At 41.3% G+C, this 25,157-nt stretch overlaps 1 protein-coding gene across 2 annotated transcripts in view; it reads right to left on the minus strand.

Moving 5' to 3' along the window:
- The window catches only part of MGAT5 (alpha-1,6-mannosylglycoprotein 6-beta-N-acetylglucosaminyltransferase), a 272,711-nt gene that overhangs the window by 184,642 nt on the left and 62,912 nt on the right, over positions 1–25,157 (minus strand). Inside the window, exon 2 of one of the 2 annotated variants that reach the window (XM_012468426.2) lies at positions 4,071–4,450. In XM_012468426.2, coding sequence (XP_012323849.1) covers positions 4,071–4,311 — 241 coding nt within the window. In that variant the 5' untranslated portion in view covers positions 4,312–4,450. Of the gene's footprint in view, positions 1–4,070; positions 4,454–25,157 lie in introns of both variants that reach the window. The other variant, XM_012468427.2, reaches the window with a different exon arrangement.

The following is a 25,157-nucleotide window of genomic DNA, read 5'->3' on the forward strand; positions in this document are numbered from 1 at the left end:
GGATGTGGCAAAGCCAAACCAGTTGGCTCCAAAACCCACTACAACTCTTGACCTGTCACTTAGAAGCAGCATTTCCAGAGGCCAGAGAAATGTTGCATTTACATGTGCACCTTATGAAGATGGCATGAGTGAATCCAAACACAGGTGTGAGAGACTTGAGACACACACACATACACACAAAATCCAGCAGATAGACACTCACCCAGAGACCATCTAGGTCAGAGATTGATAAACATTTTTGGTAAAGAACCAGACAGTAAATATTTAGGCTTTGCAGTCTCTATGGCAACTACTCAACTCTGCCACTATAGTGCAAAAGCAGCCACAGACAGCATATAATCAAATGGGCATGGCTTTATTTACAAACACAGGTACCAAGGAAGACTTGGCCCATAGGCCATGGTTTGCTGACTCTGCCTTAGACCATGGGAGTCTCGGGAAGTAGTTCAATCAATAAGGACTTTGATCAGGTGAGTATTAGAATAACCTATAGTGACTGCTGATCAATGGATTCAGAATGTTTCAGATATTTTATGAAATAAATACTGGAATTATCGTGTTTCTCTGTTATTGCAATTGTTACAAACAAATGGGCGTGGAAGGGTTCCAATAAAACCATTTACACAATCAGACAAAGGTCTGAGCTGGCACATAGGTCATAGTTTACCGAACCCCGCTGCCCTGAAATCTCTAACCAGAAATTCTAATAAATTAGCAATCATCTAAAATTAGCTACTACAATCCTTCAAATACCTACCGTAGACCCATTTATACTGAGAGCCTCTGATTATACCAATATGGGGATGAGAATAAGGAGGAATTTTTTCCTTCTTTTAGCTGGATTCATTCAAATGAGACACAAATCCCAGCCATACCGGATCAACTCTTCACTCTTTTGAAGCAGATATGTAGGCAGTGCACTGCACATAGGCTGCATTTATGGCAGAAAAAGAGACTGCAAACTAATGGCCCATGCATCCCCATCACTGTTCTGCCAGTCCAGTTATACCACCGAGAATCCTACAGTCTCTGCACCACCATGTGACATTAACTGCTAGAGCTGCCTGCATGTCACACAATGTTACTGACACTGACAGATTCCAGGAGGAGCATATGTCATCAGAATGGTTCTCCAGCTTTCTAGGAATGGCCCTGGACTATATCAATTCTTAGTACAATCCTCTTGCTCAATCCAACTTTTTGGTGCCAGAACTGGAAACCAGGGGGAAGACTAGGCTTTCAAGTTTAAAATAACTGAAACCAGGCCGGGCACAGTGGCTCCCAGCACTTTGGGAGGCCAAGGCAGGCGGATCACCTGAGGTCAGGAGTTCGAGACCAGCCTGGCCAAAATGGTGAAACCCCATCTCTACTAGACATACAAAAATTAGCCAGGCGTGGTGGTGTGCATCTGTAATCCCAGCTACTCAGGAGGCCGACACAAGAATCACTTGAACCCAGGAGGTGGGGGTTGCAGTGAGCCAAGATTGCACCAGCCTGGGCAACAAAGCAAGACTCCATCTCAGAAAAAAATAAAAATAAAAATAAATAAAAAACCTAAAACCAGTTATCTGCTTGTGAACATCCTTAACAAGATGGTGTCAGATAGCGTCTGTGGTTTCCACTCTTAGTACAGTAGTTCTCCAAGGTGGCAAGACAGGGACAATTATCACACATCTAAAGACATTTTGACTGTTACAACTAGGGAGATATTACTGGCATCTAGTGCATGCAGACCCTAGAGATGCTGCTAAAATCCTACCACACACAAACAGCTACCACAATCAAGATCTATTTAGACCAAAATGTGAACACCACCAAATGAGACACCCTGTCTTACTAGTAGTATCTCACCATGTGATAATCCCAAATACCTCAAGCACATATATTTAAATCCAATTAAATTCCAGAAACTGAACTCCAAAAACCACTTTGATATGTTAAGTTGATTAGATGAAAGAGAAAACTAGCAGTTAGAGTTGCTGATGTGGCCTGTTTGATTGTTTCTTTGTTGTTTTTGAGAAAAATTATTTTGCTAAGGTTCATCTATGAAAGGAGTAAGTGGGAATAATAATTTCTACAGTTTCTTTGAGATGCAAAGTCCTATGATTACAGGCATATAAGGTGGCTGAAATTCTAACAGTTTATTCTGGGATTTTTGGTAACTTAAAAAATAATATTTCTGTGAGGCTGAAAAGCTAAGACCAAATTATTGTCCTTTAAAATGTGGGGACGCATTCCCTATGAGATTTTTAATAGTACACAAGAAATAAAAACAGCCAAAACAACTGGACAAATTGAAAGTCTATACATTTGCTATTTGTGGGGCTTCTTCTTGCCCATGAAAAGGTTTGACAGACTGAGAGAAACAGGAGAAAATTACCACTGAGCTATACCTCTTCCCCTTCAAAGCTGTAACATCAAATGCAAACAACCAGAAACTAAAACAGCATCTGTGTTACCTGCTATGTCATATACATTGGTAACACTAATGGTGACAATCAGCTTTATTTTCTTTTAGTTTTTATCTAAACCACTCTGGAAATGTTACAGAGGAAGTGTGAATCAATGAGCAATTTTAAAATGCAACTTTAGGAAAAACCATCTAGTTGTTTTTCAGTGTAAGCTCCCACAGTAGAGTCTCATTTTTTAAATCCATCAGTTCAAAAAAGGTACCATTTTATTTAGATATATTAAAAGTCAATGCCTACATACACTTTTAATAGATTAAAAGCAGAGAACGTGATTATTTACATAGTAAAAATTGGAAAAAATTTCTACAATGTTCCTTAAAAGCAAGCATCTTTTAATAAATATATATATACACACACACAAGAATATAAAATTTTACATACTTTTTTAAAAAAACAAGTTTTTTTTCTCCTTTTGGAAAGAAAAAACTGCATGTGTAACTGAATATAATTTCCTGTGCTTGAACTCAACCTGCACTGAACTGAACTGTTGCTGTACATTTTTGGGAATCATGATTTGAACTCTGCATACTTCAGGGTACCTTCCTTGAGTGAGTGACAAAACAGAGCTCCATTTTCTCCACCTCACCCAACCTCATTCTTGTATCTCATCTATACTATCATGGAGACCACTTCAGTGAGGCCACCAAAACCTCAATTCAATGATCAGACTCTGTCACTGACAACAGGTCATCTTCTACAGACCAAGTCTGCTCTGCAAAAACAGCGTGATCTAAATTCCATTTGCAGTTTTTGTTTTCTAAATATTTGTGTGTATATATATATTTTTGTGTGTATATGTAAAATATCAGAAAAATATACACTGAAATGTTAATTGTGGTTATTGCCTGGAATAGACTTATGTGTAATTTTTTTCTTTTTTTGCTTGTCTACAGCTTCCAACTTTTTCTATATTAAGCATAAAAGAAAAATAAGTTGCATTCCATATGTGTATTTTTTTGCTCTGTATGATTTTAAAAAGCATTCTGAAAAAAATTCTTTTAAAGAAAAGCAACAAGTACACAAAGATTCCTTTCAAAGAGAATGCAAGTAGAAACAAGGGCAAGAAGAAGAGCAATACAATCTCAAGAAGCCAAAGGTTAAAACTCACCAGCATGCAAGTGCCAGTGTCCTATTTATCAGCTGGAGGGAGGCACACAATTGGCTCTAAGATTACTGGCTTCCACAGAACATTCCTCCCTATCTTCATCACCTCACCCCTACCAGTCTTAATTAAGTTTTGTTTAGGGAAAGATAAGGAGAATATTTTTCAGCATTCCCTGAACTCACTCCTACATGAGATTACGTGGTTCCAGAAATGTGTTCAGGGAGATGGAGCTAGCTGCAAATACAATCAACAGAACGCTAATTATACTAACCCATTGATTCCAGGGGAAAGTGTCTCTGCATACAGCACCTCAGAGCACCCAAAATGGCATTGCTTTAATTTTCTAAAGGTGCCCCTCTGTGTGCAATTCACTGCTTATGAAGACAGTGGCAAAGAACACTTGGTCCATGACAAGACCACGTCTGGGAGCTTCTGGGGCCATTTCAAGGCCAAGGCACACATTAATGGAGAGGTCCCAGTAGCACAGTGCTTACCATAAGCTGTCATGACTCCAGCGTATGGCCCATCCACCACATTCCTGTTTTCTTCTGCCAGCGCCTTGATGTACCTTTTGCTGAGGTCCAGGATCTGCTCACGCAGCATGGAGCTGCTTTCAGGCTGAGTTCGCTGCTGGATAGTAAAGTGCAGAAGCATCATACCCCAAATGAAGCCAAAAGTCACCAGGAAAAAGCCTAGCTTCTGAGAGGACAACTTCCACGGAGTAAAGACAGCCATTGCTCTCCAGCAACTTCACCTGTCCTTGGCTCTTAACGCATAGAAGATAGACACAAATTCATGGTGTAAGTTGAGTGTGAGAGTCTGCTGGTCTCACTCTGGCTCCTGTGTCAGCCGATTTCCTTTCCTCTCTTCCATTCTGCTGTGAAGGAGAAGAACAATTAGCAAAGTGGTCACAGCACAATACAGAAAAATAAACCAGAAGCCATGTTTTCACTTGAATAGCTCTAAATAAAATGTCAACTCTTCAGTTTGCTGGTTCAATATCTTATGATTCGGGATCTGTAAGCTGAGGGGAAATCTGGCTAGGCAACAAGAAGCTAAGCAAATATGCAGGGGGAAGTGTGTGTCTGCATGTGTTAACAGGTGTAGTGGGGCTGTTCCAGCTTGGACCAAATGCAAAACAGGAAGTTTGTTTTGTGAGGTGGGGAAGAGACAGAAAGATATTTCACTGAATGTCAGCAAAAACTCAAGCGGAGGGTGGAGTTATATCATTATCAGGCACTTTTGTGTGCTTGTAACTTAAGCTTACAAAGTCATTATTATGTGCTTCTGGCAAGGACTAGAGCATGCAACTGGTGAGGTGAGCAAGAAAGTGGATGCCCCCTCAGGGTAACTAGACAAGAAACAGGTAGATTGCCCCATCTTATTTGAGTATGGCCAGCTTTCATTATCAGTGTTTAGAGACGAGATGGCTCCCTCAGGGCCACCAGGCAGCCTCTATCGGTGCACCAGCACAGAGAAGACGTGCCAGAGGAACAAGCAGTGGTAGTGCTGTCCCAGCTACATGAGGGAAAGCTACACCCCACTGCTCACTTGCATGCTGTAGCACAAGAAATGTCGAACACCTGGCAGGCAGATTTTCTGTGGTTCTCACTTTCACTCCCACCATGAGGCAAAACGAGACATTAAAAGGCAGAGTAGTTTCAATATTAATGCAGCCAGATCCTATCTAATACTAGCACAAATCAGGCCACCCTTCTCAATCAGGCTTCCCAACAAGTAGGACTTGAGCATAGGTTTCAAATGGTTACCAGTATGCCCACCCCTTCAGCCTGAGTCCTACGATCCCTTATAAGGGACTAACCCAGGATGTACTTCAGAGTGTACATATATGCTTTAGTCAAAGGATTCTTCTTTGCAAGCAGCCCCAAAGAAAATGGTAGCAGGATCTTGAAGCAATTAGCTTTCAGAGTCTTGGATCACTGTTGGTCTGCCTCTTACTGTTTTCCCCTTGCCTATCAACAGAGTAACCAGTAGTTGGTAGTACTACTATTAATGAAAATAAATTATAAAAAATTCAGCTATGTCCCAGACATTATGATAAACAATCTTTTGTGGCCTAGCTCACTGAATCCTCACAGAAGTCCTATATGGTAAGAAGTATGAATATTATCATCTCTGTTCTATGAGAAACAGGAGAAAATAAAGGCAAAAGGTGATTAACTTGGCAAAGGTCAGCCAGCTATGCAGCAGAGAACTGATCATCTAGGCATGGCCCAGGGGTTATTAAACCATGCCCCACCTTCCCTTCCTCATCCTCACTGCCCCAAAGACCTGTTTGTATATGGAAGAGAATGGTTTTTGAATACTTAATGGGTTATGAAAAGCAATAAAGAATATGTAACAGATACCCTATGTAGCCCACAAAGCCTAAAATATTTACTATCTAACATAAAAGAAAAGGTTTACCAACCTCTCAATTCTAGACCAGTGGTTCTCCAAATGTGGTCCCAAGCTAAGTAACGGCAGCATCATCAGTGAAAAATACCAATTCTCGGGCCCCACCCACACCCACTGAATCAGCAACTCTGAAGATGTGTTAAAGCCTGTACTTTAACAAGACTCCAGGTGCTTCTGATGCACACTCAAGTTTCAGAGCCCCTGACCAGGCAGCCTGATTCCAGACCCATACATTCCACCACTATTCAACACCACCACAATGCCCATTACAATGATGCTCAAACTCTGTCCTGCACTACTTTATAACGTAAGTTCCTCTGCCCCATCACACCCCGCTCTCCCGCTACATACCTGCTGGTCTCCTCATCACCATAAACCCTGCACATGCTTCCTGAGATGCTTCCCAGTCTTTACTAGGCTGCTCCTCCCACCCAGCTGGCGCATGAGTGCTATTATGCTGACAATCAAACCCAGCCTGTTTGCCAGGCCCCAGCTCGTCCCACCTGCCTCAGACCACTTTCCCCAGGGCTCCAGCCTTCAGTGCTCCTTTCCTAGTCTTACAACACTTCTGACAATGGAATACTATTCGACCAGAAAAAAGGAGAAATCCTGTCTTTTGCAGCAACATGAAGAAACCTGGAGAACACGTTAAATAAAGTAATCCAGGAATAGAAAGGCAAATACTGTACAATCTCACATGCAGAGCTAAAAAGTTGGTATCACAGGAGATAACAGAACAGGTTACTAGGGGATGGGGAGGAAAAGAGGGCGGATGAGGAGGGAGTGGTCAATGGGTGACAAGTTGACAGCAGGAGTAAATTCTGGTGTTCTATTGCACAGCAAGGTGACTATGGTTAATAATAATATATATTGCTAAAAGAAACAATTTTAAATGTTCTCACCACAAAAGTAACTATTTGGGGGTGATGTGCATGCTAACTACCCTACTTTGATCATTTCACAATGTATACATGTATTGAAACTCACATTGTACTCCATTATTATGTATAATTGTACCAAATTTTTAAAAAAATTGTAAAGGGGAAATAAAAGAGTATTATGAGTTAAAAATACCTACCTACCTTGGATTGTTTAAAGTTTCTATGTGCGACTCTATGACATCCTTTAGGGAATCCCCTCACCACAAACACACCTTCTCAGAGAAAGACACTGACCACAGTGGCACAATAAAGTATCTGCTAAATGAGTATGTTGCCTAGGACACTACAGCACTTTATTCAGTCCTTCTAACTTCAGGCCAAACAGCACCTACCCTCTTTCCTTCCTCCACTCCTCCTCCCAGTCTATATGAGCATGGGCTGCCATCAGGCCCTGGCGACTGAACAGTGAACGAGATGGAGTTTCCACCCCATGGGTCTGATACTTTGAAAGCCACACTGCTAACTAGGGGCTGCACCTAGCTCCTCAGGAATTGGCTTTTTTTTTTTTTTTTTTTTTTTTTTTGATAACCCATATTCATTACTTAATTTTACCCCAAGGCTGAAGCAATTTTCCTGGGGCAAACAAATGAGGTGCTATATCAAAAAAGATGATTTTATTTCACTATTTTAGCAAAGAACCCCAATCACTGGCAGGAATTAGCTGTCCACTTTCAGACAGGAAAACACACTCTACTTCCTCAATTAACCCTACTCAATAGGCTGCTCAAGCTGTGGCATTAAAACAAAGAAAAGATCAAGGGCCAGGAACTGAATGATGGCTTCCTTAGAAGATAGAAGCCTTCTCCTCCACCCTTGCCTTGGAGAGGGTCAGACCCACTCAGATGGTATACTAGATGGGTAAAGAGATGGCCAAAAAAACTCAGCCTAGGTAAAATTATTCCAGTTCAGAGACATGCAAATTTGAAGTGAAAATTCCTAGCTATGAGGAGTTCAAAGTACAGTTCTGATTAGTGAAGGCCCAGATTTTAAGTGACTATAGAACTGCCAGGAAACTTCTCTTCTCCAGTGGTACTTAGAGCTTGAAATAATAGAAATTATATCTGCATATACACAGCACACATAAAGAATTACAGTATAATTCATCTCTCTACAATTCCTATTAAGACAACAGAACTTAAGACTTTTCAAAAGCATTATTCAAGAGACACCCCATCTCTCACAGTCACAGGTGGACAATGAGGAGGATAATGAACAGCTATCCTCACAGAGAGTCTTGGTGCCACAAAATGACAATGAGGATCATCAGGAATGACCAGACAATTAACAGGGAAGCCCTAGACTAACAGTGATCAAGAAGCTGTTGCTGGAGCTAAGAAGATGCTTGACTCCAGACATTCTAACAGCTGAGTCCTCTAGCTAAGGGCATCCAATGGGCACAGTGAGACTATACAGTAGATACCAGAAGACCTTGTTGCCAACCAGAGTAATGACAGCTCAAGGCCATGACTTCATCAATTCACCTCCAGAGAAAAACGTGTGCACCAAGTCAGCTGGCAGAATTTACCACCTCAATATGCATCCCCCCCACCCCCATCCTCCTACTTCCTAAAAGAGTAACAATCACCTCATTCCTTCCCACTCACTCCTCAACACAACAAAATCATCTTCCACCTTTCTAAAGATGGTCAGAAATCTCTGGCAAAGAAATGTGTCAATTCTCCTGCTTTAAAAAAAAAAAGCACATGAAAAGATGCTCAACATCATTAGTCATTAGAGGAAATGCAAATCAAAACCACAATGAGATACCAACTTCACACTCATAAGGACATACAGATAAGAACAAGTGTTGGTGAAGATGTGAAGAAACTGGAACCATCATCTACCACTGGTGGGAATGTAAAATGGCACAGCCAGTGTGAAAAATAATCTGTCAGTTCCTCAAATGGTTAAACATGGAGTTACCGTATGGCCCAAACAATTCTGCTTCTAGGAATTCTCCCAAGAGAAACGAAAATATGTGTCTACACAAAAACTTGTACACAAAAGTACTCAGCAGCAGTATCCATACTTAGCAGCAGTAGTCAGCAGCATTATCCATAATAAACAAAAGTGAAACCAGTCCAATGTGTATGGATAATGGATAAACTGAGGAAATGGATAAACAAAACTGGCATATCCATGCAATTAAATATTGTCTGGCTATAAAAAGGAATGACCTGATTATGCTACACACAGATGACTCAAGAACGTTATAAGTGAGAAAAGTCACAAAGGACCACATATTGCATGATTCCATTTATACTAAATTTCTAGAGTAGGCAAATCTGTAAAGACAGAAAATATTTTAGTAATTGCTTAGACATGGGGTATGGAGAGGAGGAAATGAAAGGCGATAGGTAAGGTTTCTAGGGTTTTTCTAGGTGATAACAAAAAGGTTCTAAAACTATGTTGATGGAAGCATAATTCTGTGGACATACTAAAAGCCATGGAATTGTATACTTTTAAATGGGAGGATGGTATGATATGTGTACCATATCTCAAAAAAAGCTGTTTAAAAAAAAAAGCAAGTCCACCTCTAAAGCTGTGGGGAGAAGGAGGAGTTCTGCTTAGAGCAGGCAGATGAGTCCTCATTGGCCCAGCACAGCCAACCCCAAGCTAAGCCAGCACTAAGGGCTGCCCATGTGCCTAGCAACAGAAGGAAATCACAATGATCTACTTCCAGTTCACCGCATCCGACTGCTCTTATAATCTCTGGATCAACCTCGAAGGCCCCCCTTCAGAAGGCTCCTGGCCCACCTTGTCTGGCAAATGCCAATTTCTCAGTCTATCTGAGAACACCGAGCAGCAGCCCACTTCCAATGGTGAGAACCAGACCAATGGAGCAGTTCCTCCAGGTGGCCATCCAACATCCCTGCAGGCCCTGTTTCTTACACAAGGGTCTGCCTCCTCAGAGGATAAACAAAGGCAGAAATACCCATCCCTTCAGAAGCAATGCTAGCTCCAGGCAGAGATTTGGTCTCTTCCAATAGTCCCACAGGACAATTCCATCACAGCTCAACGGTGCCACATTCACATGGGACAGCGCAGCTCTAACTTGGTTCCCAGACCTCTTCTGTCCTCACTGCGTACCACCTGAGCTATTTCATATTCATCTTTAAATGATGGCTAGGGGGCCTATCTTTAGCTTCATCCTGTGCAGTAACCTTCAAGAAATCCTAAGTCTGCTGTCTCCACCCAATTTCTTTGGAAAATCCTACTCACATCGCCAGCCTCCCATCTCACCCACCTCCTGCATAAGGGCTCCAGGGCTCCCTAGACTGAAGAGAACTCCTCTTCCTTGGAGTACTCACAGCTGCGCTCCTTCTGAAAAACCGTTTATCTACTGCTCTTATCTACTGTCTACAGGACAGTCCTGTTTCATCTCGCCTGTGGAGTTTGTGAGGCCCCCAAATACAAGAAATGCTGGCAATGGCCATGCCTTGCACACAGAGGCTGGTGTGCATTAAGTGTTTGGACACTTTCACAAGATGAAAGGACAGGATGGTGAAAATGAGGTGAAGAAATGCAAATCAGCAAAGACCTCCAAGACCTCCTTCTGGTATGAGCCACAGAACCTGGGCATTCTGACACTACATTTGCACCTTAACCTGTTGCAAGATTTTACCCTTAATAGTGAAAAAAAATCCCTTGAAGAGGCAGGGTTAAACTAAAGTAGATATGATGGTAGTCAAGTATTAACAGAGAAGAAAATTGGAGAAAAACACTCCAGAAAAAAATTCTAGAGGGGGGCAGGGCAGTGAGATTACAGGAACAAAATATGTCTAAGATAAGGGATGGAGGGGAAAGCACCAGGGAACCATTCTCAGATGCCACTTGTCTTATCACTGTTATGCTTAGAAGATAGCAGGAAATGACACCTGAAAGGCTGACAAGGAGGAACTGAGAGAACCCTGCATCAAAAACCTGAAAATCTTTAATCTGCAGCTTGTTCTCCACTGGCATTATGTGATCCTAAGTGTGTCCATCTCAGTTTCTGCATGTATAAAATGGAGAAAGTTCTAGAATCATAGAACACTGCTAGAGCCAGAAGAGTAGGGGTGAGCCACCAAGTTATTGGTTCTCAAACTGTGCTCCAAAGAACATCAAAGATTCAGAGATACTCCAGAGGTTCCACAAATGTTTCACTTGACTTTTGGTTTTGTTTAAAATACGTTTTTATACATTTGCTTTTTTTAAAACAAATTTTACATGCCAAATCCTAAGATACCAGAGACAATCAATATACGTATCAATTGAAACTGTAGAGGATCAGCAAAATTGCCCTGGCTACTTCCGAATCTGGAGTTTAAACTTCAAATTTTCACCTAACTGGTCACAAAATTAATGCTTAGTAGTGGTCTAGTTTTGTGTATTTTAAAATTCAGGCCCATTTATCTATTCATATGAAATTATATGACAAAAACACTACCCTGATTAAATGCCAGGTGAGAGTTGGTCACACATCTTAAGGTTCCAAGGCTGACTTCCATGTTATAAGTGACAATTGTCTTTAGATGTTAATAATTCAACTTTTAAACAATTTCTACTACTTCTCTTTTTGGCTTCCATCTCAATTTACATTGAAAGCAACTTCAAGTGCTTGGCAAATTATTTTCTAAAATAGCCACGCCCCTTCATAATTGGATGAATCTGGGCTGCTTCTACTCTGAACCAAAACACAGTGCAGAAATCAACTGGGTGCTAACCTTGCAATGACTGCACAACATCTTCTAAAACCCCCAGTTTTGTGCTCACCACAAAACCACATCTCGCTGGTCTGACAATCAACTTTAAAAGGAAACATGATAAATTAAAATGTATAAAATAGCTTTTTTACCGACTGGAAGACTACATCTGGTTTTGCTTAGGGATCACATCAAACCCTCAATTTTCAGAGGAAGACCCTGAGGCCAGAAAATGTTATATTTTCCAGTTAGAATCAGAATCAAACCAGCACCCCAGTCCTGCTCCTAATACTATATGGCCTCTGCCAAACCAAGTGAGTCACCAGCTGCATGCAGAAATTCAGAGAGGAAGAGACCTCTCTGTATGAAACACAAAACAGAAACCAAAGTCCAGTAATATTAAGAAGCCGTGAGTCTAATGTCCCACCAATCTGAAGGGTTAACAGAATCAACACATGAAAGGGAGAAAAATACACATTTACAGAATTACTGGTATAAGGAAGACAGATGGAACAGGGACGCGGGGGGCAGTCTTCATCTAAATACAGTTGGTATTAAAAGGAGAAGCAGAGGAGGAGGAAGGGACAGGCAAAGCAGCTTTCTCTTCTAAAATAAATCCAAATTCCTGGGAAGAAGCTCTGAGGTCATTCACTCCCCCAGATGGCCCAGTGCCACCAACCTGACAGAGCCCACTCAGCAGGTGCCCAAAGCTCAACTGTGAATCCCTGACAGCTGTGATGCCATCGACTCTCTTCTAGATCTAGGTAGCAAAGGAGCTCAGGAGCAGACAGGGGTATTGCCCAAGAACAGGTATGAACAGAGACCCTTCACTTTCAGGACCTGGGTCTTTTTTTTTTTATAAACAGGAAAAACACACTAAGTGAAAACAGCCTGTTCCCTTTAGAACTGGCTAAACTAGTATTATTTTAATTAACTAGCTAAAAGATACCAGCTAAAAACAACACACCTTTGATATCTTGGGAAGGCTCTTTGAATATCTGGGTTTTAAACAGCTCCCCCCCAACTTATATTTGAAGTGATCAAAACAAGACAGTCCTGTACCCAGAGTTTTTATTCATTATGCTACACTGTATTTTTCCTGTGGGCAGGGAAAGGAAAACGTCCAATGCCACCCACCTGAAGTGGTTATTTGTCTTACAGTTATGCCATCCACTCAGTGGAGTTCAGGGATCCATATCTAGCATCAATAGCAAAATAAATTTCCAAACACTGTGTCTGGTGAATCTGGGTCCAGAACATGCACTCTCCTTCCTGCCCTATCTATTCCCAGCCACAGAGACCCCAGCTGACAGGCAAAGCAGCTGTAGACCTAAGCAAAGCAGGCCGCTAGAGGGCGTGGAAGGGGAAGAGAAAACAAACATTTGATGATTTCACGCTGACTTAAGTCTCCTCGGTGTGCACATTACTGGCAGGTGGACAAAAGGGAAAGCAGACAAGAGTGAGAAGGAAGCTGTTGCTGTTGGAGCAGATAAGATCTTCACACGTTCTGTGAGTTTCATTCACCAGGTCCATACGATATTCACAGTTGACAGAATTTCCCATCAACAAAAAAAGGAAACAGCAACTCCAAGAATTCTGAAAACATCTACTAAACCAAAACAAAACACAGGTCCCTGAAAATGAAATAAATCGCTTTAATCCAATGTTTCTCAATCTTTGCACAGCTGACATACGGGTATGAATAATTTTTTGTTGTGGGAAGCTATTAGATGTTTAGCAGCACTGCTGGCCTCTAGCCACTAGATGCCATTAGAGCCCTCCAATAACCCTCTACAATTAGGGGGTTGTGAAAATCAAAAAATGTCTCTCAACAGTGCCAAAACTGCCTCACTTGACAGGGACTGCCTTACCAATCAACAGGATCGTATCTACCTGCTAGAAGATGCTCAGACAGGTTCTGCCCATGTGGCCAGATTGCAGAGTGAGAGAAAAGCAAACCAAGGTGAACCTGGTAGCCCATCACCACCCCTGCCTGTGCTGAGGCTGTGGAAGGCCTCAGAGTGAAGGAAGGTGGCCAATTCCTGATGCTGTCTCAAGGTGACTGATAAATGAGTCTCATTTTCCCCATGTCTCCCAGTGCTGTCTGGGCACCAACTGAGAATCTCATTCCTAGGCTAGCTGTGCCCAATTTACTAATGAGTATAAGGCACTCGGCCTCTGCTCCAAAGATCCAGTCCATAAATCAATAAGCATAGAGAAGGCAGCTTTGAAGAAGACAAAATCTAGATGATGCTTCATCAGACAGCCATAAAAAAGCCCTAGGATTGTCACCTGGCTTCCGGCCCAGGAAACCATGAACAGGCTTTAAGACAGGTCGATAATGACTCTCTAAGAAAGAAAGAAAGAATCATCTGTGAAAAGATCACACAGCATGTCAATTTGTCGCGTAGGTCTCCTCAATGTTGAATGAAAATACTCAAAAGATTCGCTTCCACTCTCAAAGGACTGTAAAGCCACAAAGAAATTTTATAATAAGGGTTAAAATGCACCTTTTCTCTGAGGATCAGACTTCTGGAAACTCTCTCCATCTAGGAAAAAAACAAGAATGACAACAGGCCAAAATGGCCCCAGTAATAAAGTCACAGTCACAAAAATCACCACACTTATTTGAGAAATATGGGTAATGCCTTCAAGATAAAGCTCATTATTTAACAACTGCTTCCTGAACCCTCCGGCCCAATCACACCAACCCCTAGTAACTCTCTTCTCCTAGGGAGGAGCACAGGCCGGGTGCTGGCCTACCCCGGGAGTGTTCTAGCTGCTCTATTTGTAGAAACCGAACAGTCTTCCCCAAATTTGATTTGGTTTAAAAATTGCACTAGCTAATGGCTGAGGAAACACATGTGTGTCCACACACATGCACTATCTGAAATGACCACCGAGGCTTATCCAACTTAACCTTATAAAGAATTTCTCATCACTTCTAAAATAAAGCTACAGTAGTCAAGCCACTTGATCACACAGCCCCAAGCTCTAACAGACCCAGAGTCATAAAAGCCAAGGTCTGAATTTTCTTAAGAAATCACTGGTCAGATGATAGTTGGTGAGTTCACTCATTCCTTAATATATAGCAAGGTCAACTGTCCCAAACACTGCCAATAACTTGGGTCATCCTCACTGGTTTCTGGTCACAAACTCTCAGTGTGCACAAGTGATAAACTAGCTCAAGCTAAAATGGAACATCTCAGGAGAGTTTCTTGCCTTCAGGGCTTAGAAATGACTAAATCAGGACCTCCCAACTCTGATGTACATAGAATCACCTGGACTGCTTTTTAAAACATAGAGATGCCCAGCTCTCACACCCAAAGATTTTGATTTACTTTGTCTGAGGTGTGGCCCAAGCAGAGGCATTTTTATTTTAAAAGCTGCTTAGATGATCTTGACACACAGCCAGGCATGAGAACTAGTAAAAGACATTCCATAACAACTCTTTGGGCCCTATCCAGTAGAGCCCAAAATGTGATCCATTTTGGAATTTCAAGAGATAAGCTGTCTGCTCTTCCCCCATCCCACAAACGCAGAGTCACTGCCTTACTAGGTAATTCATCTGCCAAGGTAGGCTTGTTTTCTCCTTAAAGTAATCATAAGCTGGTCTTACGAGGTCAATGCCGTGCCTGAGGAGCCAGACTTTCAATAGGTAGTCTACCACAGAGCCTTGTTAGATCGTCCCACACTATGATTTGTAGAGAATAATGCTAAACTAATACAGCTTGTATTAACCTCTCCTGGGCATTTGGCACCAAAGATGAGAAATGATTTGAGGCTAGCCTAATGGCCTCAATGTCTACAGTGCTTTTAGCAACCAGCAAACCCTCATCTATGGAGAGGTAGCACTGAAATGATCTGGTAGATTGTTAGAAATACAGACTCTTAGGCCCAACCCCAAAACAACAGAATCAACTGGTGTTTATAACCAGAACACAAGGATATTTGTTTGCACATGAGAAGCACTGCTCCAATACTGCATAAGTTTATTTTTATGTATTTTTCCAGTTATGTTTCTAGATATCTAAATTTATCTTATCTAGAATAATAAGAGCAATAGCATATCAGATCCTAATTTCCAGTGAAGGATGACAGAGAACATGGCACAATTCTCCTTTTTAAAATACGTACAGAACTTATATCACTTTTAAATAAGTTAGATGTACATCTTAAGCTGAGATGAGCATTATATACATAAACGGCGTAGTTTAATCATTGTGAAGTAGGAGTGCCTACAGGACAACTGGTCCTGCTTTCTAGGTGCTGACAAAAAGCAAAGGTTTTGATCCATTAGGTTAAAATCAAAGACACAGCTTGGATACATGTTTCCAACATCTAACTCTGATAAAGCAAATAATTCCGCACAGCAAAGCACCTTATGCAGCTACCCAACATACACCTTGCACTGCTCAAAGCTCAGTATCATGGGGGTTTGAGTTTTTACTGTTTTATAATTGCCAAAATGCTCTCTTTAGAACAAGTGCTTTGCAATCACAAGTACTTCCCCAGTTGACTTCAAAGTGAAACAGTCTTCAGCGGTGATAAGCATGCTCATTAGGTGCCTTAATTTTGCATAAGAGTATTTCAACCAATAGTTAAAAGTTTCTGGAAATGATTCTAATTCCGATATTTTCCAGGGTACTTCAGTGACTTCGCAGCCCCTCAAAGTCTTTCAAAATTTGGTTGAAAGAAACTGTATTTGAAAGATGACTTAAGGGATACACAATCCATCCATTGTTCTAGATCAGCTTTGCCCAACCTTTTATGATCAGTGAGCCTTTTAACAATAATGTACAATCTCTCACACATACGCTCCCACCCTTTAAGAACTTTTTTGTCATTTCTCAGTGTTTATATATATATAAGAAGATAGGGTATTAAAGTCATAATTTTCTGAAACAAGGTATTAAAAGTTTATGAAGTTCATTTTGATACCATCTTTACTAATGTTCCAAATGATTAATGGCAAATTGCCTTTTGCCCATTTAACTTGTAACACACAGCATTTAATTTAATTATATTGGTAAAAAAGTATAATATGTCAATAAAATTCATTCTGAATTTATGTACTTGTTAGTGCATATCTGGTGTGAGGACCAAATGCATATTCAAAACAGAGAGCAATCCACTTACCACCCCCACCTAGACAAACTGCCAATGTTTGCATTTTTTACATCTGGACTTCAAAACAAAGAGTTTATAAAAGAACTCACTGCTTCCTTTGAACATGTTTTCCGGCAGAACATTCGCCCCATTTCCCAGGAAGAAACCATAGTGGGGAACTATGCCTCCTCCTTCTTTGGGGTACTCACAGTTCCTCCAGAGGAGGAAGGACAGCACTTCAGCTTTAAGGGGCTGCTGGACACACACTCTGTTCCTGCTCCATGGGTTAAATGGGCACAGCCCACCTACAGATGCTTAGCCATCACCTGAGTGGCTACGAAGATTACATTTAGGGTGGATAAGGAAGTCTTACACCCAAAACACATCTCCCAACTTTGCTTTACGCTAATAAAACTGGTGCTGTGTTTTTATTTTTGTCTAGCTTCTTCTGTTTCCTCCAGTTCAGAATCCAGAAGGGAAGAAGGATGTGATTAACTGCTGTATCCCATACCTCATAAGTTTATTTGTATATATTTTTTCCAGTTGTTTCTAAATATCAGGCTAAGACAGGCGGTTTTCTGGCAGCTATTTGAAAGCATTCCTCCACGAATAACACATTGCAGGTGTATGAATCTTTAGTCCTAATAAATTAAAAGACAAAATGACTACAACAGTCATATTTTGATTTCTAAATATTGATTTTTTTTAAAAACTACTATCAGAAATGCCAAAAGATTTTTGGTCAGATGAATGCAACTTCTGACTACAGGGAAAATAACATGGAGGAAAATCAACAGAATTCTCATATACTCCTCAATAATTTATACTTCAGTCTAACTTTTCCTAATGCATCCTGTCTTTAAATAACACTTCACTAAGAACATAATTTTTTTTTATTATAATGTAACATGTAATGGTCCAAAACCTCACAGATTGCTAGTGCAGATCACTCTTCCAACTACAACTAAATACCGTATCTAAGCTCTTGATAAATACTGGTAGGCTTTCACTCTCTTCCATCTTGAGGGGAGATCAGGGATTATATACATAAATATATACTTTATGTCCTTCAAAAATACAAATGTTAAAAAATACATCACAGTTTCATTTTCTAATGAAAGCTCAGGGCACCCTCAAAAACCCCTAGGGGGTGAGAGCCCCTAGATGGCAATCACTGCTCCAGCTGTTTCAAATTCCTGCATTTGGCCTGACCCTGGACCACAGGTCTTATAACAGATTTTCAAAGCAATGTATATTTGACCTTAAATACAAAGCAGTCAAAGAACGAACAGAAAGTCCAGATGAAACATACCATTGGGTTTACTGTAAACATGTCAAAGGTTTTGCTCATTATACATTTTGTGTATCCAGGAAGACTTAGGGAAGAAATTTTTCTTTCATCTTCATATCTAGAATATTCATCTAGGTATCTGAACAACTGGCTGGGCTTTACTAGATCGACACACTACAGCATAACTGACAGTGCTTCCCTTTTCAAGAGGGCTGGCAGGAAAAGCTCACCATCCACTTCCAGGAAGTAAAGTGAACTAATTTTTTTGTATAAATCCTACTCCTGACTCATTTTCCTACTCTTCTCTCCTTGTCTTTTTTCTTAATGTTAAATGTATTTTTATCTTCTTGTATTACATGTTTTAGTCCTTTTTGGAACATATCATAATTAAACAAAAAGAGCAAGATAGCTGTGGTAGACAGAATACTGGCTCCCCAAATCCATCCACAACCTCATCCCCAGGATCTACGTGGCAAAGGGAAATCAAGGTATTAGATGGAATTGAGGTTGTTAATCAGCTGACCTTAAAAGGGGAAGAAGATCCTAGACTACCCAGGTGGGCTCAATGTCATCACAGGGTCATTAAAAGTAGACGAGGCAGTAAGAGGGTAGGTCAGAAGGAGGTCAACCTTGAGGTCTTTCCTCAAGACCGCTCAGACTATTAAGTGGTTTGCATAAATCAAGGTTATTAATTTAACAAGTCTGGTTATTTGGTTTCTCCAATAACCTTTGGTTCTTCTACTAGCAATCAGATTCGGAATTTTAGAAGAATGAGGGAGCTCCCTAACAAAGGCGACAGTCCCCAAAAGTAATTGATAATACTAAGGGGAAAAGCCCAAGATATACAGAGCAGAAAAGAACAATAGTTTGGGGCCATATTTCTTTTTTTGTTTGTTTTTGAGACGGAGTTTCACTCTTGTCCCCCAGGCTAGAGTCCAATGGTGGAGTGACCTCAGCTCACCGCAACCTCCGCCTCCTGGGTTCAAGTGATTCTCTTGCCTCAGCCTCCTGAGTAGCTGGGATTACAGAAATGTGCCACCATGACTGGCTAGTTTTGTATTTTTAGTAGAGACAGGGTTTCACCACATTGGCCAGGCCGGTCTTCAACTCCTGACCTCAGGTCATCTGCCCTTCTTGGCCTCCCAAAGTGCTAGGATTACAGGCACAAGCCACAGAGCCTGGCCTAGGGCCGTATTTCATCAGGGCAACAGCCTTACATATCTCAAAACTGCCTGGAAGCATCACACATTGACACCACATCTTTCCTAAACACGATGTAATACAGAATTGCGGGATGATACCAGAAAATTCTTACAGCTGAACTCCTGACAAGGATAGATAAATAAGACATGACAAGGGTGGGGAACGCACAGATAAGGTCAAATGTCACGTGTGTCATTTGCTATCACATTGCTTCTCCTCTGAACCTCTCATCTATGTTTCCACCTAACTTTATGCTCTATAAAGGTAAGATTATTTTAATTACCACTGTAAGAAAAGCTAACAATTACAGACAGTGATCCTTAACAGACATTCTCTCTTTTAATGCTCACTCTAAGCCTATTAAGTAGGTGCTATTTCCATTCAGAGTAGGGGAAATCAAGGCACAAAAAACTAAGCAATCTGTTCAATGTCACACAGTTACCAGGTAGCACAGCTGTTGGAGACTGGGCATCTAACTCTTTCATCAGTGCTCTCTATTGCCTCAGTACCTCTCAGAGAACTTCATACTCAGAAGATCTCGAAACTTATGAAATGAATAAATGGAACAAGTCTTAAAAAAAAAAAATTAGAGGAGGCCAGGTGCAGTGGCTCATGCCTCTAATCCCGCACTTTGAGCGGCCGAGGCAGGCAGATCAGGAGGTCAGGAGTTTGAGACCAGCCTGGCCAAAATGGTGAAACCCCGTCCCTACTAAAAATACAAAAATTAGCTGGGCGTGGTGGTACACATCTGTAATCCCAGCTATTCTGGAGGCTGAGGCAGGAGAATCTTTTGAACCTGGGAGGCAGAGGTTGCAGTGAGCCGAGATTGTGCCACTGTACTTCAGCTTAGGTGACAGAGCAAGATTCCCTCTCAAAACAAATGGGGCGGGGGCATTAAATCATTGATTTATGTAAGATGAGTTCCTTTGAGTGATAGGCTTCTCCCCTCCTCTCCCCCACCCCTCACCCCGAGGAAACTCTGCTAGTCAGCTATTTTCAAATGAGAAGCCAGGTAGGTATTAATTCCCACCTGGAAAATGTTTCAAAAAACAGTTTCTCCTTTGTCCTACTCCCCCAGTACTGCTTTGGTCATTGCAGGTTTGGTTTGTACCTGGAAATTTAAAAAGAAAACTTCCCAGATTATCTTGCAAACATTTACTTAGCCAGTGGAGCAACTCTGCTAGGAGGTGTCTTGCTTTCCATGATAGAGAGTAGAATCCAGAATGGCCAAGTGGGAAGTCTCACAGGAGAGACTTAATTTCAAAGACTTTAGGAGGTGCAAGTAAAATTTAGGCAGTGAGCAAAACAATTCTTTCAGACCTCAGCAGCCAAGTACAGACCAAGAGGGTAAAAATTGATACACACACACACACACACACACACTCTCTCTCTCTCTCTCCTCTCTCTCTCTCCTTCTGTATCTATCTACCTACCTTAAACTGCAGAGGCCATCCTGAGGAAAAGGAGAGATTACTAGCACATTTCTGGAGTTTAGAAAGATATCAAATCTTACTATTTTTCTCTTGCAATTATATCAGAGTGACATTGGAGTAGCTTCCATAGGATGAAAACTATACAAAAAGGTGGTAAGAGGCCAACTAGAGAGCTGCAACCTCATCAGACAAATATTTATTGAAGGGGCTTGCTGGGTGCTCCCAGTGATGCTAAAGTACTGAGGAGAAAACACCTAGGGTACAAGACAGAGTCCCTGCACTTAGAAACATCCTCCAACCATGCACACACCCACTCACCCACCACTCTCACAGAACAGCCATAACACGCTGAAATCAGGGGCTCTACTGGTGGGTCCCTGTATTAGTCTGTTCTTATGCTGCCAATAAAGACATACCCAAGATGGGGTAAATTATAAAGGAAAGAAGTTTAATTGACTAACAGTTCAGCATGGCTGGTGAGGCCTCAGGGAAGGGGAAGCAAACACATCCTTCTTCACATGGTGGCAGCAAGAAGTGCCAAGCAAAAGGGGGATAAGGTCCTTATAAAACCATCAGATTGCATAAGAACTCACTATCAAGAGAAGAGCATGAGGGTAACCGCCCCTGTGATTAAATTACCTCCCACAACACATGTGGATTATGGGAACGACAATTCAAGATGAGATGTGGGTGGGAACACAGTCAAACCGTATCAGAGACTCTTCTGAGCTGCAGAGAAGCCTCAAGAGGTTTCAAGGAGATCCTGTGGCCTAAACTGGGTGTCATCCTTCAAATTCCTCCAACTAATCTCAAGGTCCAGGCTAGACACCAGGAATAAAAGGTGAAGAAAAGAAGTTCCTGAAACCAAAGCTCCGAGCTTTCTCTGCAGTCATGGGACCTGTGAAGAACAACTCTAAACACTGTACAGAGTACCAGGGCTAGGGGCAGAGCTTTGAACAAGCCACTTATCTCAAAACCTTGGTTTTGTCTGCCCTTAAAATTAAGCAGCAGAAATAGGTGGTGTCTGAGGTTCTTCCATTTTAAACTTAACTGAGAAAAACAGGTTTGTATTGAAAATTTGAATGCTTTCAATAATTCAGGATGACACTCATAGCCTAGAATGTGATCATGGTAGGAAAGGGAAGAGGAGCAACAGACAGAAACTGAGTTTCAGTGAGAATTAGAGATGAATGAAGTCACTATGCAAAACAGAAAACCAAAGCTAATTTGACTGTGCCTCCTCCCCTTTTATCCCTTTCCTCAAATACACTAAATCTGTCACTTGCCTCTCATGACACTAGATTTATAAGCCCATTAAAAATACTTTTATAATCACTCCATGCCAAAAAAAAAACCCTATTATTATAATGATTTAAATGCCTACAGCAATACAGCAAGATCTAAGGGGGAGTTTATTAATACCTTAGCAAAACATGCCATGAATACATCATTTGGATATTCTTGTTTTTAAAGTGGCTGATTTTTCCCAGGGTGTTCAGTTAACACTTAGCTCATGGTGTTACTGGCCCTATCAACTGGATTAGGTTATTTTCCTCAATTCCGTGGCTCTTCTCTTTCTCCATCAAAACCCAGTCCAGGATCAAGCTGAGGTACCAGTATCTCAACCCTCACTGGGCATCACAATCATGCTGGAAGACCTTTTAAATACAAATGGTAGCCCCCTCCCCAAGATCGTAATTGGTCTAGACAGGGCCAGAAAAGCAGTATAATTTTAAGCACCGCAAGAGACTCTAAGGTGTAGCCAGAGTTGAGAACTATTGAGCTAAGCTAACCATCTTCCCAGGCCGATAAGCGGGTAGAAGGGTACTGAGGGAAGAGAAACAGGTATGAGGTGGGGGAGCATGGCAGAGAGGCAGGGACTGTGTTGAACCAAGGACCAGGCACCCCTCTGTTAGGCCAGCCAAGACTGCCTGGGTTGGCCAGATCTTCCAATTTTCCAAAGAAGCCAGAAACCCAGCGTTTTGGTCAAATCTGCATATTTTTAAATGCTAGTGCTAATTTAAATTTTTTAAAAAAAATTCTGGGTGGCCCAAATAAAACACATCTGCAGCCTTCTTTACAACCACCACCCTAAACACTTGAAGCTGCGGAAGTCTTAAAGACTGAGGCAAAGATACAAGACCTTGGATTGAAAGCAGTTTACAATCTCCCTCACCTGCTTGGTCTATGATAGGTGTTACTTTATCCCAATTGCTCAACTACTCTGGCCTTTCTAAACAGTAGCTGGTATCGTTCTCAATCAAATACTGACTTCTGATCAGCACTTTCAAAGGATTCCGAGCACTGGCTTCCAGCCCTCAAGTTCACCACCCAACACAAGCTTGTGACTTAGTCATACCTCACTGCTAATCCTAAGAAACTGGAAGGAAATTTAAAAGCACCTGGTGAGAGAGAAGCAGGTCTAGGAATCCAGAAAGCCTAAGTGACTTCCCAAGGGCCACAAAGACTATCAAGGTAGGGTGAGCAAACTTGTCCCCATTGGTCACCCTACTTGAAGGATAGGGCCACATTGCTGTGTCTTGTGCATGCAACCCTCTGGTTGATATGAGACTATCAAGAATAGTCTCATAATTCTTGATACATACATACATTTGACTTTTAGCTTTACGATCTGCTCCCTGTTGAGATTCAAACTTCTTGAAGGAAAAGATTCAAATCTTTCTATCAACTGACTACTTAATATTTGTTGGGAAAAGTCCTTGTAGCCCCCTTGGTCAGTAAAGATGGCTGCTGGTGGTACCCTTGGAAACTATAGGCATCACTGCTCTAGGAGTCTCTTGGAAGAACCTGTAAGCCTTGACTCCCACAACCTCTGCCCCCACCCCCAGCTTCCTTCTCAGCCCCCAACAACTGCTTGATCAATAACAAGGTAGGAGAAACACAGATAAATGAAACACATGAGAAATTTTCAACGGACTGTTTCCTTCTCTCTTTGAACCACAAAGTCTCCCTGCTCTAATGAGATCATCACCCATCATGAAAGGACACAGCATCTAGTGTTCTGAATTCTCCACTCAGAGATACACTTCAGAAGACAGCTTCTCAGCTGTAAAAGAAGTTGGCCTTTGCAATCCTCTCTTAGAAGCCTGCTTTGGAATTATTCAAGAGGGCCAGAGCCAAACCTAGAGTGTTGTGCATGGATGGAGAGGCAATCTGGTGTGGCAGAGAGGCTTGGCAATTAGATCCAGATTAAAATCTCTGCACTGACATAAGCTAGCCCTGTGCCCCCTTGAAGTTATAGAAATGAAGATCCAGTTTCCTCATCTGTAAAATGTCTACCTGCAGGGTTTAAATTTGCAAAGGGCCTAGTCTAGTGACTGATCCTTGATGAGAGACAGGTGTTACTGGAGAAGTCTCATGACTCCTACAATGAGCCCCAGAGGCCTATGCGAGCAAAGTGGAAGGACAAAGCCTTCTGCCTGATCTAAATACATTAAAATCTGCCTTTGCTGACCTAGTTTTATTCTGAAGCAGGTTGTGGTTTTCTTTGTCCCTTCAGTTCCTTTTCTCAAAGGATGTAAGCATATCTGTGTGAAACACACACACAAAAATGCACCAAGAGTCAGCAAAATGTTACTGCAACCGATACAAGGGAATTTTCTATCTTGTCCATCAGTTTTGATGAGGAAGCAAAGCAGACTAGCCCAATTCCTAGTATGGGTAAAGATTGTTACTTCAAATAATTTTCTGGGTCAGCACCTAAAAGTCTGAAATCCATTCCACTAAATTCATTATGACCCAAAATAATACTTCATCTCTCAAAACAAAACTACACTCTGATTCATTGCATAGAGCCATTCCCTGGCAGACACTGTACTTTAGAATTATGACCAAAACAAGTCCAGAAAACAAAACAAAAAACCAGCTTTGAACCCTTGTATTTTACAATCTACATAAGATAAAGCCAAATTTACACATACCTGGAAAATAATTCACAATGACATTTTAAGCTAACTGAATCTTGTATTCAAGAAGAATCAATGTCTATACTATTCTTCCAGCATAAAACCTGTTGTGGCAGTTCTAACTTTTTAACATAAGAAAGTTATGACCTCAGGTCACTAGATAGAATTACATTACTCAACTGTATTCTTGGCAAGCTCTTTGGGGATATAATCCACTCTACAAGGAAAAATTGGTAGTTGCCACCAATCTCTCCACACATGTACATACAAGACACACCATAATCACCACCACGCACAGAATCAACACCACCCATGCCATTCCTAAATAAGAATGTGTCCCAGTTAAGAAATAATCCAACATCTCATGTTATCAGGAAGTGCCACACTCCTATCTGGCAAGAGAAACGGGCATTAAAAAAACATTGCGCAGGTCTGTGGTCTATAAAAAGTAACCTATTAGCATCAATTTTTTTGGTTTGGTATTGTAACAGAGCATAAAATTTGGGGAAAGATGGGCCCATGGGTCTCTTTGTACTAGTTTTACAACTTCCTGTGGAATTATTTAAAAATAAATT

The sequence above is a fragment of the Aotus nancymaae genome, unplaced genomic scaffold (genome assembly GCF_030222135.1).
Source record: "Aotus nancymaae isolate 86718 unplaced genomic scaffold, 86718_ANA_hifiasm-v0.15.2.pri h1tg000029l, whole genome shotgun sequence".
Taxonomy (NCBI): Eukaryota; Metazoa; Chordata; class Mammalia; order Primates; family Aotidae; genus Aotus; species Aotus nancymaae.